The 15,748-nt window shown below is 41.0% G+C and overlaps 1 protein-coding gene across 1 annotated transcript in view; it reads left to right on the forward strand.

Moving 5' to 3' along the window:
• The window catches only part of CPLX1 (complexin 1), a gene marked incomplete at both ends in the record, with an annotated part of 161,766 nt that extends 151,306 nt beyond the window's left edge, over positions 1-10,460 (forward strand). Inside the window, one exon of the mRNA XM_083353765.1 lies at positions 10,263-10,460. Within this exon, the coding sequence (XP_083209891.1) occupies positions 10,263-10,460 (198 nt within the window). The remainder of the gene's footprint in view (positions 1-10,262) is intronic.
• Positions 10,461-15,748: the final 5,288 nt, after the last annotated feature.

Below are 15,748 nucleotides of genomic sequence, written 5' to 3' on the forward strand. Positions count from 1 at the left end.
TCTTGCTTTGCACTTGATTCCTGTGTCTTTAAGGGTACAGGGAAGGGATTGGTTTGTGTGTGTGTGCGCATTCTTACTACACTGTGGAAAGAGAGCTCAGAAGGCAGGAAGGAAGAAGAAGAGAGGGAGAGAGGAAGAAGGGCTGACCAGCTAGCTCAGGGGTCTACAAACTTAGCAACTTTAAGACCTGTGGACTTCAACTCCCAGAATTCCTCAACCAGCTATGATGGCTGAGGAATTCTGGGAGTTGAAGTCCACAAGTCTTAAAAGGGCCAGATTTGAAGACCCCTGAGCTAGTTGATAGTGGTGCACATTAATAAACATGGATAAATTCATCATACATTTGTCAGTACAAAGGGAAAGTGATTCAGCAAACGAACAGCCACTTAAAAAAATAAAACTGGTCCTTTTTTCCCTTTGTTTCTACAGTTTGCAATATTTTATTAGATTATAGAATAAAATACAAAAATACAAAATCAAATAGGAGGAAAAAGGGGGGAAAGTGAGGGGGAGAAAGGAAAAAGAACAGACTTCCTCTGTTGCAGTAGAAGGAAGCATTAACATTGAACCTCAACTTTTTACTTTTCCATAATATTCTAAACTGGCCGTTTCTAGAACAACAAATGAATCTAATCAGTAAAACCCAAAATCCTCCCCCCCCCTTTTTTTTAATCATCAAGATTTTGACACCTTGCTAAGCACTGGTGATACTCAAATATTGTCATGTCCTAAAAGTGGTACAATCTATTGAAAAGGTTGTAGAGCACCAGATTGGGCGGAGTGCTATAGGAAGAAAAACATGTATCTTTTCTTTTAATCTTGCTTAATCGTGGTTAGACCACCTTATTCCAAACAGATAAACAGCCATCCAGTTCATTCTTTTATTCCCTTATCTCTTTTGAGTTGCTTACTTTTAGCCTATTTCCCTTTTTCCTGATAATTGCCTTGAGCCTGGCTAGACCTTCCATTCTTTCCTTTCTCCACTCCTCCCTCGTATGTTTTGCACTTGTAGCATCATTTTTTTATATCTTTCCTAACTCTGGATTTCATTTCTTTCTTAGCATAAAACCCTCTCTGTCCATACACCCTTATTCCATTGGCTCCAACACTTCTAACAGCAAATACCTTTTCACTTACTTTAGTTTTCTCTCTTCTATTTATCTTAGCCTCCCCGAGGTTTCTCTGTTTTCTGATTCTTTACAGAGCAGTAATCACAGACCTTTGCAACTAAGTTTTAACTCCCTAATTTCTCTTAGCAAGCTTCTGCCAGTTAGCATCGAGCTTTAAGTGGCTTAATTATTTATCATTTCTAACACAGCCTGCTGGCTTGTATACTGTATAAGTGCCACTGAATTCAAAGCGACACGAAGAAAGCTTTTAAAATTGCATCGAAAGCCTGCAATCTTAGGAACAATGAAGAAGCTGCTCAAGGCTGAAAGGAAGCTTTGACCCATCTGTATGCTGCTGCCAACGAAGACCCTCAGTGAGTAATAAGATATGAAATACATATCAATATATCAATGTAAAAAGCTTAAGCCAGGTCCAGCCCAAACAAAGTATTTGGCATGAAGTCCCAATAGCGCTCTGGAAAGATTCCATATTCAGCTTTTTTTTTTCTGGAAGGTAGACAAATGACTCATCAGTTGGAGGTCATTTCAGATGGCCGGCTCCATCACTGGAAAACAATGTTTCTAGGCTTCAGCCCATCTAACCTCCTGTCTGGAACAAGCAACCAGATCCACATGTGTAATATTCAAGTTAACTAATTCATTGCACTTCGACCTACAGGAATTTCCCCAGATTGCTTACCTTCTTATGGGAACAGATAGATAAGATTCCTTGGAACTTGGGGGGAGGGGGTGTGTGCACAGCTGCACAGCAACTCAAGGCTAATTCCCTGCTTGATTCCCTCCTCCTCGCCTTGCTGGCAGTTTCCTAGCATCTCCTGAATATGGGGGACAACCAGCTGGTACTCCTGGCATGAACAGAGAGGTTAGGTTGACTCTGGGGAGAGACCAAGCCATATATGAAGTGGAATCCAATAACTCAACTTACTGATTCATGCTATTAAATTATGTTTGTAGAATGATTTCCTTTGAGGCCTTGAGCCAAAAACTGGAGAAAATGTAGACAAGCATAAATTGTATAGACCTCTGCTGTCTCTTCACGTACCTAACTTGTTTCCAAATCTTTCCAAAGAGACTCCTGATTTATGTGCTGAGAACAGTCCCCTGTCTTATTGTAAAGCTATGCCTTTGGCGTCTCAGTCCCTGTGCACAAACACATAGATGAGTGAAAGGTGTGTCTTTTACTCTTCAATAGCAGATCTTAGCCTGAACTTGAGTATCAAGCTAGAAATGGGTGGTCCTTCCCCTCTTGTCTTTCTTTTAGGTACGAAAAAGAAGTAGTCATGGAAGCTGCTATTAACTGGACAGTCCTACCCCTTGTGTACATTCTTGAAAAATGCTATATTATTTGACCATTACATTTATGCTCTGTTTTTCTTCCCAGCTGTATTAATTATAATCTCCTTTTCACAATCCTGTCAGGTAAGTTAAGAGTCAGCAATTTGCTCCAAGACATTCTCCTGAATAAATGGGGGTTTCATCTTGAGTTGGCTCGGTCCTATAATATCTGGTATTCTGTGCTGAGCTTTTCAACTCTTCCACTCAAACAACCTCACCAATGCAGCAATTCTTCTACTTTGAGGAGGGAAAGTGTGAGTGTGGGGGGGGATTATCATAGCAATGCATTATTGGAGCTACTGTATAATTTAAACTGTGTAATTAGGATCATCTTCTCTATTGCCAGGAAGAAATCATACGTATATGATTACGTATATAAGATGTAGTTCATGGAAAAGTACTTACATTTTAGGTGACTTTTTCCCCCCAGGCATTTTCTAAAAAAAATAATATGATGGTTCAATGTTCTTTTTGATATTCCTCGTCTTTTTCTTCTGTTTACTGTCTTTTGCCCTATAGGCAAATGCCCAAGATTCCTATTGGCTGTGCCAGGTTGAATGATATTGTGATACACTAATATCATGGATGTTTGAAGATAAAGAAAAGCGGATTGCTTGAGAGGAGTGCAGAAATGAGAACATGGCCAGTGTTGGCAAGGGAAATTCTAGCCAGAATGCCAAAGAGGTGCCATCAGAGCATCAAAACATTGCAAATGTTCCAGGGATTTTCACTCTTTGCATCAGCTGCCCTTTCCTCTCCCTCCTGCTCTCAGAGGGCAGGAGGGTATATTTCATTTGCAGCTTCAGTACCCCAACTTCATGGCACAAGCAAGATGGCTAATTTGTTGACTCATCTCCACGTTGTTGCCAAGGCAATCTGTATGGGCCTCATGCCCCTGTTCCTGTTGCAAATCCTGTTCATAAGCTAATGAAGGGGATAATGAATGAGCTTATGAGAAGGGAAATTGTGCTCTTCACACCTGGTAAACAGCCCACCCCAAAACAGATGCCTAATGTAAATTAATGGAGCATCTTGGGTGCTTAATTGTACTAAAGTAATATCACCCCAAATAACCTTTAAAAAGGTCTAACATTTCTAGGAAAGCAAACAAGACCTGGTACACTTCACTTCTTGTGTTTCTTTCTCTTTTGGTATGTCCTTTCCTGTTGAAAACCTTTATCAAGATGACAAATTGTTTTAAAATCTCCCCATTCCTGGAAGCATTGCAGGAAATGTGTCATGCCTAGTTAACCCTAACCTAACCATGGCTCAAGGCATTCAAATAGCTTCAGAGACAGCCATGACATTGCTAGCTACCTTTTAGAGAAGAAGGTTGTGAGATATGGAATATAGAATACAGAATAACGGAGTTGGAAGGCTCCTTGGAGGCCTTTAGTCCAACCCCCTAAGTAGGAGACCTTACTCCATTTCAGACGAATGGCTGACTAACCTTTTCTTTTAAAACTCCAGTGATGGAACATGTACAACTTCTTGAGGCAATTCTTTCCATTAATTAATTGTTCTCACCGTCAGGAAATTCCTCCTTAGTTCTAGGTTGGTTCTCTCTTTGATTAGTTTATATCCATTTCTCTTCTTGTTCTGCCTCAAGTGCTTTGGAGAATAGGTTGACTCCTCTTCTTTGTGACAGCCCTTAATATCGGCAGATTGCTATCATGTCACCTCTAGCTCTTCTCTTAGCTAGACTAGACTTATTCAATTCAGTTCCTTGATCAGATGCTGGATGGGATCACCATTTACCTTTAGACCTTTATAACCACCAATAGAACCAAATATGAGAGCATGAAAGGACAGTTTGGGAAGAGATGAACAATTTTCTCTCTCTCTCTCTCTCTCTCTCTCTCTCTCTCTCTCTCTCTCTCTCTCTCTCTCTGTGTGTGTGTGTGTGTGTGTGTGTGTCTGTGTGTGTGTCTGTGTCTGTGTTTGAGAAAGAAAGAAAGAAACAGGATAATGTGAGAAAGAAACTCAAAATTACTCTGCCTTGACTATATTAAGTATAAAATGGGGCAGAGAGAAACTTAGTCAGACTTTTGAAACTCTGTTATTTTTTTCATAGTATAAAGTCTGTCTGGAATCCATACTAGACCTATTTCTTGACTTGTCCTTCCCTTAATGGCTGACACAGATATTTCTTTTCATTGTTATTTTGGCCAGAGCCCAAGCAAGCGAGAAAGAACCAACATGAAGGGACTCTGTCTGGAGTTGACAGATGCTGTATCATGGCCTTTTTGGTAGAAAAAAGGGGGGATTTTTTTGCTCTACATTGGATGTTGAGTTCCAAAGGCCAGTTGGGATAGAATGGATTATTGAGAAGCAATGAGAAATGAATTGACAGAGATTTCTTATTTTTAAGCCAATAAAGACAGCAGTCCCAAGGTATCACAAACATGAACAAAATGATGGTAAGACCCTTAGGCTTCAAAAAAAAGAGACCAAACTTTTCAACTGCTCTAAAAATACCTCCACCCAACTTTCAATTATGTTTCAGAGGCTGGCAAGCATTCATATAGGCATTTCAAGCAAAAACAAGAAGAGACCTCTGAAATCCTCTCTCCTTGTTTTGTCCTCAAAATAACCACAGGCAAATATTCAGGATAAAATTCATTATGTATAGTCATTAATTATTCCTTTTGCTTCCTCTCATTTTCTTCTGCATAATTATGGTTCATCTCTGTCTTCTTTGCTTGGGTGAATTAATTATGGAAACAAACAGCAGCTGGGGATTCAGTGACCCTCAATGTATGTTACCTTTTCTGCCTGGGATGTTTTTATAAAGGTGTCGATTGGATTCATGATAGCCTAAAAATAATATTACAGAGAGATTGGCGTGAGGTAAAGCAAGAGTGACATTAAGGATCAGGATGGCTGGCATCTGCCAACGCATTAAGGATCAGGATGGCTGGCATCTGCCAAGGCAGTGGCACCTCCTAGATTTCTTTCTTTTCTCTCTTATTATCACCTGTTTATTCTCTGATCTGTCCCTAAGGTCCAGAAATGAATATTAATACTGAAATAAAGGAGGATGGAGTAAGGGAGGACTTCCTTAATAGCTTTGTAAAACCTGTTTTCAGCCCCCATTGAATAAGAGCTACCGTATTTACTGCAATACATCACCACCAACATCTCTAGGGACCCAACCTGCACAACCAAAATTATAAGATTTAGGTCCCGTGTATGGGAACAACCTGACGTATTTATCAACAATGATTAGGAGCCTGGAGGGTAAAACATACAAAGAATGGTTGCAGGATTTGAGAATGGCCAGTCCAGAGAAAAGAAGGACTAGGAGTGATATGATAGCAGTATTCCAGTATCTGAGAGGTTGCCACAAAGAAGAGGGGATCAACCTACTTTCCAAAGCACCAGAAGGCAAGACAAGAAATAAAGGATGGAAACTAATCAAAGAGAGAAGCAACCTAGAACTAAGGATAAATTTCCTAACAGTGGGAACAATTAACCAGTAGAACAACTTGCCTTCAGAAGTTGTGGATGCTGCATCACTGGAGGCTTTTAAAAAGAGACTGGACACTCACTTGTCTGGATTAATAAAGGGTCTCCTACTAGACTCCTGCTGGACTAGAACCCTTTAGCAGTTACAGCATTTTTTTAATTGATAGATTTTTTTCCCCCAAAAAAAATTACAATTAACTTTTGCAAACCAGTTTTATCTCTTTGGAATGTTTCTTGAAGCCATGGTAAATGCAGTATCATCTCTATCTTTATCTCTATCTCTGTCTCTATCTCTCTTATTTCCATCTCCATCATCTCCATCTCTTATCTATCTTCTATCCACCTATCTAACATTTAGGGTAAGAGAGGTCTGAATTAAGTTAGATTAGGGCCATGGCTTTGGGCTGATTCTGACTCTTTGCTCATAGTGGCTGCATTTTAAAACTGGATCTCTCTTGCCTCACATACCTACTATTTCTATGGAAGGAAAGTTTCCACATTCGAGTGATAAAACACAACGTGTCCTGTACTTCATCATTTTGCAGATGAAGAAGGATGGTAGAGATTTAGAAAAAGTAACCCAGCAGATATTAGAACATGGTTAGGGAACTTGTATATTGTTCTTTTGATTGAGTAACATTATATATGCAGTAGGACACATGATGTCCTCTGTGAATTTTGGACTTCAACTCCAATCAACCCCCAACCAGCAATTCATGAGGAGAACTTGTGGAAACTATAGCCTAAGCCAGGGGTAGGCAACCTTGGCTCTTTTATGACTCGTGGACTTCAGCTCCCAGAATTCCAGAGCACCAGAAGGTGCTGAAGTTGAAGTCCACGAGTCATAAAAGAGCCAAGGTTGCCTATCCCTGGCCTAAGCTATCTAGAGAACATTGGTTTGTTTTTATGAAGCAGGGAAAGTTAAATTCTCATAGGAAGCAATGGAAACAATTATTAAGGTTATTTCTTTTCACCCAGGATCTGCATGAAAAGATAATGCAATCCTATGGCAGTATTAGAATAAAATCTGACTAATGTCAGAGGAAGTAGTTAAAATTGTTGCAATCATAATGCTGATTGCCTAACTTTGTAGCAACGGGCCTTTAAATCAAGTGGCTGCATGGATTAATTACTATAAAAAGTATCAAGGAGTTTCTTGGGGCCTTGCTGGGTGTATATTCTTCCCTCGAAAGGTATAGCTTTGTTTATCTGCTAACTCATGGAGGTGAATTATCAGTAGGGCTGCTAATCACTTTGATTTAACTTAATAGATTTTTTTTCCTTTAAAAAATAAGCCATCGAAAGAACATCTGCATTTTACATATCCAAACCTGGAGCATTGCTGAAAAGTTTGTCCTGAAATAATCCTTTAATCTGTTTGAAATCCCATGTAATTTCTTTTTAGGTTTTCACTTATTCGCATCAGATGTTTTGCTAGCCTAAAGAATGTATCCCTAACCAATTATCCTTTTGCACGTGTATACTGAGTTTTATTGTGATTTCCGTACAGTGGTTTAATTAGAATGCAAAACCGAGAAAAGGTGTAGGGACCGACCATTCAGGCAAAGCAATTACTTTTAGATCCAACAGATGAGTAATTTCGTAGAAGATGATCTGACCTCTCTAAGTCATTTTGCTTGTGAAGTGCATCCTTAATGCTGCATAATTGAAATGACACCTCATTGCCGCAGGATATTTTCAAGACTGAGAGTCTTCTGTACATAAGAAATCAAAGCGGAAGGCAGGAGATGTGACAGCACTTTTGTTTTGTGCTGGGTTTTTTTTTAACCCAAAACTCTTCATTCTGGGATTTCTAAAATGAGATTTAAGCATTTTATCAGCATTCCATTTTCATGATGGAGTTCCATGGATTGGAATGGCAACCCTGGCTGGGACAAGATGATCTCAGAGTTGCATACTTTTATTAAAAAGGTGGTGTTTGCAGCTCAAGTTCACAACATGCTTCTGGCTGTCATGGAGGTGAAAGCATCAGATCTTGTAGGTGCTCCTGGCACCCACATATAGTTCTTGGGGGGAGGGGAATACCATAGCCAGGTACCATTTCAAGCTTCCCCCGAATTGGGAAACGCCCGTGCTGGTTCCTGGGACAATTCGTTTATCCTGTACTCACTGCCCTGGAGGCACAGTGTGGTTAGAATGCAGTACAGCAGGCTAACTCTGCCCACAGCCTGGAGTTCGATCCTGATGGGGCTCAAGGTTGACTCCTTCCAAGGTTGGTAAAATGAAGACCCAGATTGAGCTGACATTGTAAAGCACTCAGAGAGTGCTATAATATAGATAGATAGATAGATAGATAGATAGATAGATAGATAGATAGATAGATAGATAGATAGATAGATAGATAGATAGATATAGGTATAGGTATAGATATAGATATAGATATAGATATAGATATAGATATAGATATAGATATAGATATAGATATAGATATAGATGATATAGATATTCCACTATGGGGTGGAATATAAGTCTGAGTGCTGTTGCTACTGCTATTGCTGTTACCCTAATCCAGGGCAAATCGTTACAAGCAAATGGGCAATCCTGGGGAGAAAGGATAGGAAGGCCTACACCAGGGGTAGGCAACCTTGGCTCTTTTATGACTCGTGGACTTCAACTCCCAGAATTCCTGGCTCAGGAATTCTGGGAGTTGAAGTCCACGAGACATAAAAGAGGGAAGGTTGCCTACCCCTGGCCTACACCAACCGGGTCTGAAAATTTCAACTGCCTCATTTAACGTGAAAATTGTTGGTAATGCTCAGCTTTGTTTCCAAATTGTACTGCCTCAACCTTATTTCTAAAATGGAAGAGTGTCATTCTCCATGCTGTAGCAGGAAAACTTTGTGTACGACTGCATAGGCCCTCCACACATTACAGGTAGTCCTTGACTTACAACCATTCGTTCAGCGAATGTTCAAAATTACACGCCACTGAAAAAAGAGACTTATGACCGTTTTTCACACTTATGACTATTGCAGCATCTCTATGGTCACATGATCAAAATTCAGACGCTTGGCAACTGACTCATATTTATGATAGTTGCAGTGTATCCCTGGGTCATGTGACCTTTTGACAAGCAAAGTCAATGGGGAAGCCAGATTCATTTAACAACTATGTGACTAATGTAACGACTGTAGCAATTCATTTAACAACTCTGGCGAGAAAAGTGGTAAAATGGGACAAAACTCACTTAACAACTGTCTTGCTTAACAACAAAAATGTTGGGCTCAATTGTGGGTTTGTAAGTACCATGGAATTTAAAGGCGAATTTTCTGTTTCTTTTCTTTTTTTTTATGTGGCAGAGCAGGAGAGTCTAAGGCAGGCATTTCAAACTCGCAATGTCACGTGACATCGTACGACGTATCGCGACACTTCCCCCATTGCCGTCAATGGGGTGGGTGCGGTTTCAGCGTGACGCATCCAGCCCGCGGGCTGGCTGTTTGACATGCCTGGTCTAAGGGTTTAGCTGGTCTATAATGTTTCTTTGCTTTAGGAGAAATTTAGCCCTTCCTTCCTAAGCTTTATCATTCACCACCTGGCCTGACATTTAAAAGTATTATTTTATTTAAAGGCTGAGTACAGCCTTGGCCAGAATGGGTTCTGGCATGATGTTATCTGCCCTAAAGCAAATGTTGACATTCGTCAGATATCATCTCTGATTATAACAGAATAACAGAGTTGGAAGGGACCTTGGAGATCTCCTAGTCCAACCCCCTGCTCAAGCAGGAGTCCCTATACCAGACATGTCAAACACAAGGCCCGGGGGCCGGATCTGGCCCGCGAAGTGGTTTCATGTGGCCCGCGAAGCCATCCTGGAAACAGTGAGGGAACGGCCCCCACTGCCTTGGCCCTGGCTCAGAGACCCTCCTCCTGCCAGAGACCCTCAGATCTGTCCCACTCCTGCCCAGGCCCCCCATAGGCACCCTTGATGCGAATGATGTAGAGCTGGCCACGCCCACCCAGTAGGCCATATGCACACTAGCCACGCCCACCCAGTAGGCCACGCCCACCCTGGCCATATCCACCCGGCCCCCTGAGGGCAACCGCAATGCTGATGCGGTCCTCAATGAAATTGAGTTTGACACCCCTGCCCTATACCATTTCAGACAAATGACTGTCCAATCTCTTCTTAAACAAGCTCCAGTGATGGAGCACCCATCACTTCTGAAGGCAAGCTGTTCCACTGATTAATTGTTTTGTCGGGAAATTTCTCCTTATTTCTAGATTAGTTCTCCTCTTGATTAGTTTCCATCCATTACTAAATCCTCTTTCTCTCTCTCTTTCTCTCTCTCTCTCTCCCCTTTTTTGCAGTATGGCATTAAGAAGAAGGAGGAAAGAGAAGCAGAGGCCCAAGCCGCTCTGGAAGCAAATGCAGAAGGCAGCCTGACGCGCCCAAAGAAGGCCATCCCACCAGGCTGTGGGGACGAGGAAGAGGAGGAAGAGGAAAGCATTCTAGACACCGTTATTAAATACCTGCCAGGTCCGCTCCAGGATATGTTTAAGAAGTAAACTGCGACAGACTGCCAGCCTGTCCATGGACAGTAAAGCAATGGATTTCTCATTGTGACCAATGGGGAATTTAGACTTACCACCACCTCTCATGCCCCTTTCCCTTCCCATGCTCTGCTCCAGTCCCCAGCCATTCCCTTGAGCCCTCCCCCTCCCATTCCTGATCTGGTACATCCTCACTTCTAGACGATGCCTCCAAAGGGATGGAAAAGATTATTGAGCTGCAGTCTACACAACTTTTTATTCTTCTTCTTCTTCTTCTTCTTATTATTATTCTAAAGCCATAGTTTTACATGTGTTTTTAAACAAAAGGACGGGTGTTACCTTATACAGAGAAAGGGAGAGGGGCACATTTGGTTTGCCTCTTCCAGGAAGAAGGAAGCTTCAGCCAAAAAGCGAGCTACAGGTAGCTTCTCCCAGCCCAGGAAGAGTTCTGTCTAACAAGGAATTAGGCTGTCCCCATCACAGCATAGGAGAGAGAGAGAGAGAGAGAGAGAGAGCAGAGCAAAGATAGTCATTTTTTAGTTTTGACGGTCTCTCAAAAATAAAACCGTTTCAGTACAAGTAGTCCTCGTTTAGTGACCACCTTGTTTAGTGACCAGTCACAATTACAGCAGTGATGAAACAATAACTTTGCCATCAATCCTCACACCTGAGATCTTTGCAAGTTTGCAAAGCAAAAGAAAGCTGAAGGAAGATTGTAAGCACAGTTGCGGGTTTACCTAACAACCGCTTTGCTTAACCACAGAATTGCCGGTCCCGATTGAGGGTTGCTAACGAGGACTAGCTGTAATTTGTGTGAGGCCTATCAAAATGTTTGCCTGTGTATTTTCCTTTCCTTTCTTTTCTTTTTTATTCTCCCTGTACTTCATGATTTTGTTTGCCCTCAGGGACATCATCACATACCTTAAGACATAAGACGGCCAAATATATATTTTTTCCCTGTCACACACATATTATGTTTTGATTCCTGATTGTCTGGGGTCATTTATGCGATTTCTCCATGATGCATCATCCTCAGTCTCAATTTAATTTGTTACCCTTCCTATTGTCATGGGGGGGCAGGAGGACTATTGATCAATGTCCCAATTAGTATGATATCTCTTCTAACCATCTTATGAGCTTAAGTTCAGAAAACTGAAGAAGTAGAAGAAGCCGGAATCCGATAGGAAGGGAGAGAGAAGGCAGAGCATCTGGCAAGGGGGCGGTTGTGACAAGAAAAATTGAATATTCTCCAAAATACCACTCCAAGAGAAATATGCACCTCCATCAAATAGCCTTTTTAATCACAACATGGGTGACTATTCAGCTTTGTCTTTATCTTCTACATGAAAAAAAAATCAGTAGCTTACATGGCAAGCGATGTAAACACATTTTATGGAAGAGAATAGTCAGAAATAAGTACAGGCCCACTTGTACTTTCTCAATAAGAATCAAAGCTCTCAAAATCATTTTTGGCAACCCACTTTTACTGTGAGAATAGCCACAACAAAAAAATGAATCCATTTTAAATCTAAAAGCTGTTTTCACTTCCTATAGCTTGCTTTCCCCTTCTAACATGCTCCTAGTAGGACCATGAATGGCTTTGGGTTCAACTCTAAAAGTCGGCAACTTCCACAGGAAGGGATCCTTTCAGTCAGTCTGAAGGAATTAGCATTGTGCTGACCCACTTCAAGTCCTGTACCTGATCCTGGGTTGTGACATTACACACATCTCCAGCAAGAGGCCACTTTCGTAATTCTGATGAAGAGAGGAGGTGAGGCCACCCAACGCTAAAAGGGCATTTACATAATCCTGGGGGTGGTGGTGGTGGAATTAATCTGGTTTAAGATGTCATAGGCAAGTAGAGTGTCCAAGCTTCTGCAGGCTCAAAATTACTATTTGACATCAAAGACAAAACGCCACAAAGCTAGAGTTACCAGATACCTGAACAGATGAAGGAAGACACTGAACATTGGGAAGGAGGGGAAAGAACAGATAATTGGAAGAGGGGGGAAAGGAAGACTTTTATTTTCTTGGCATCCACAAAAAAAAAAAAGAAACAGTGCAGTGATAAACTGCCAAAAAACAAAAAAAGACTTTCCCTTCCATGTATATAAAATTACCTTTCTCAGCATCAGTAACACCCTTTCTTCCAATCCCCAAAATGGGCTACAGCCCATTAAGAGGCAAAAATATTCAGCAAGTAATGGAGTAAGGTCTTGACAATTTAAGGCAGCAGCACAAGCCCAGGAGGCAATTAATAAACAAAGGTCATAAAATTGTGCTTGTTAACTGGTTAGCACTTATTAGAGAAACTGTTCTTGGAAGAACAGGTGCTGAAGCTCAAATACTTTGGCCATGTAATGAGAAGAGAGAATCACTGGAAAAGACCCAGAGGTTGAGAAAGATAAGGTGACAGCAGAGGATGAGATGTTTTAGATAGTGTCATTGACATAGTGAATATGAATTTCGGCAAACTCTGGGAGAGACTGGAGGATGGGAGGGGGCAGCTGGGGTCATAAAGAGTCAGATTCAAGTTAGCGACTGAAAAACAACAAGGCTGCAGAGAAAGCCCGTTAGATACTCAACAAGCCTGACAATATTTTGTTTTAAGGCTATGCCTGTTGGAATGAGGACATTTAATACAGAAGGACAAAAAGGAATCCATGTCCTCCTTTCATTGGACAGCTGGTAACTCTATGCAAGCTCTAGTTAATAGGCAGGTAGAGTTATCCTGTTAAAGTCCTCTTTTCTTTTTTTAGCATAGGGTGTTAACTACTAACTGGATATGAGAGGAATAGCTCCTTAGAGGTGTTAAAAGCTTCTTCATTGAAGTTTAAACTAATCCTTTTTAAAAAAAAAGTCCGTTAACAGTTTAAAACCTGGGATCAATTTCTAGGCTAATATTCCATGTCACCGGTTACAGAGAAGCAAACATATTCCAGATAAACATATTAGTTATACTATTATTGTATATGTACAACACACAAACTTCCATCCAAAGAGAAGAAAAGTAAGTAAATGACAACAATGGTTAATACTGTTTCAGAGAGTCTAATTTGCATTGGCTTATTTCAGATATCTTTTACATACTTAGGCTGCCTGTAGGGACGCGGTGGCTCAGTGGGTTATGTCGCTGAGCTTGTCGATCAGAAGGTCGGCAGTTTGGCAGGTCGAATCCCGAGTGCCGCGTAGCAGAGTGAGCGCCTGTTACTCATCCCAGCTTCTGCCAACCTAGCAGTTCGAAAGCACGTAAAAATGCAAGTAGAAAAATAGGGACCACTACGGTGGGAAGGTAACAGCGTTCCGTGCGCCTTTGGCGTCTAGTCATGCCGGCCACATGACCACGGAGACGTCCTCGGACAAGCGCTGGCTCTTCGGCTTTGAAACGGAGATGAGCACCGGCCCCTAGAGTCGGAAACGACTAGCACGCATGTGCGGGGGAACCTTTACCTTTACCTTTAGTGATAAAAATCCTTGTTTTATATCTGATAGCCACTTGCTGAAACTAAGTAGATAAAGTAGGCAAAGCCTGGTTCAGAATCAGGGAATGGCTATCGTTTAGTAGCTCAGCAATATTATATCTATTTTTATTTTATTTTTTTACAATCCCAAATTCGGATCCTGACCTTTTAATTAAGAATATTTGTCTATACTGTTTGGTGCTATCTCATGGTCATCTGGATGTTTGTAGCCCAGATTTGGCAGAACTGCAAAAGATTTCTCTGCATTGCTTCTGTTGTCTAGTGGTCCTGGCTTCAAGTCAACTGTCAGTAATCCTGCCCATGATCAGAACTGGAACGACCAATATTAGCCCTTTGAAGCTGATGTGATCAGGGAACCACTTTAGAGTTTGAGTAGAAAATGATTGACTGAAATAGACTCTTGCAATGTTTCCCAAACTCAGAAACTTTAAGATGTGTGGACTTCAAATCCTAGAATTCTCCAGCAGCATGATGGCTGGAGAATTCTGGGAACTGAAGTTCATACTTCTTAAAGAGGCAGAGATAGAGAATCACTTAGCAATTACAACAGTGTCTTACAATCCTGATTATGTTCTTTCCTTCCCTCCCTATTATATCCTAGGAATCAGGGAGGATTCAGCTCAATCCTTTCCCTGTTTTTGCACAGGTTGTTGTAATTATCTCTGAATAGTTTCCTCAAGGTTTTCTTGGTGTATCCCTATATCTAGCCCAGGGGTCTTCAAACTTGGCCCTTTTATGACTTGTGGACTTCAACTCCCAGAATTCCTTGGACAGCGTGCCTGGCTGAGGAATTCTGGGAGTTGAAGTCCACAAGTCATAAAAGGGCCAAGTTTGAAGACCCCTGATCTAGCCTATACCCAGTGGGGAAAGATTGTTATGTCCACTTTAGAATGGGAATCAGAGCAGGACCCCACAATCTGCAGCGTGACGTACTAGTGTCACTTTTTGTTGATACAGCTGTATGACTACAGCCTATGTAGGGAAGGCAGATGTGGGAAATGTATATCAGATAGAAGAAATGTATTATTACATTTTAAAAAAACTTTATATGTTTATTTTTAACTTTAAAAAAAGCAAAGAAAAGCAAACATGTCTGAGAGTCTCTTGGTGTCCCGAAGTGAAATATTTGATTTGGGGGAGCATTCTACTAATTTCCTAACCCCCCCATTAGTCAAAGTAACATTATGAGGACCCAGATTGTTGGGAGCTCTGTAAACCGCTTAGAAAGGGCTGTAAAGCACTGTGAAGCAATATATATATAATTTCAAACTTATTTGTTCTCCTCAGTCAGCCATACCCTTCTGAGATTCGAACCTGGGCCGACTGCATCTTAATATGAGCTGCCACTGCTGTGGCTACTGCCTGTAGATGGTCTTGGGTTAGGCTGAAACAGGAAATAAGATTTGTCCCGTGCTTGGGACTTAAGCAAGTGCATTCTAAATACTTAAACATTATATATATATATATATATATATATATATATATATATACACACATACATACACACACACACTTATTAATGGGTTTTAAAGAAAGCATGAATGCTCAAAACATATTTTGAGTCTTCCTGATGTCAATAATAAAGCATAGTGGGGAATCATCCCAGCAAGTTCTGTCAGGAAATAATGTGCTTAAGTGGTGAATGGTGTAGCCATATTGAAAGACTTTTATTTTAACTTATAAAGATATTCATTGACTTTACAAGGTTGAGCACAGCATTCTCAAAAGAGGAAAGGAAAGAAATCATTGTACTGTTTTCTTTTAATCTGCAATCTTGGTAACCCCTCTTGTGAAAAGAGAAGTCAATTTCCAAGATGGTAA

Source organism: Vipera ursinii (assembly GCF_947247035.1).
Source record: "Vipera ursinii genome assembly, chromosome: 2".
NCBI classification, from domain to species: domain Eukaryota; kingdom Metazoa; phylum Chordata; class Lepidosauria; order Squamata; family Viperidae; genus Vipera; species Vipera ursinii.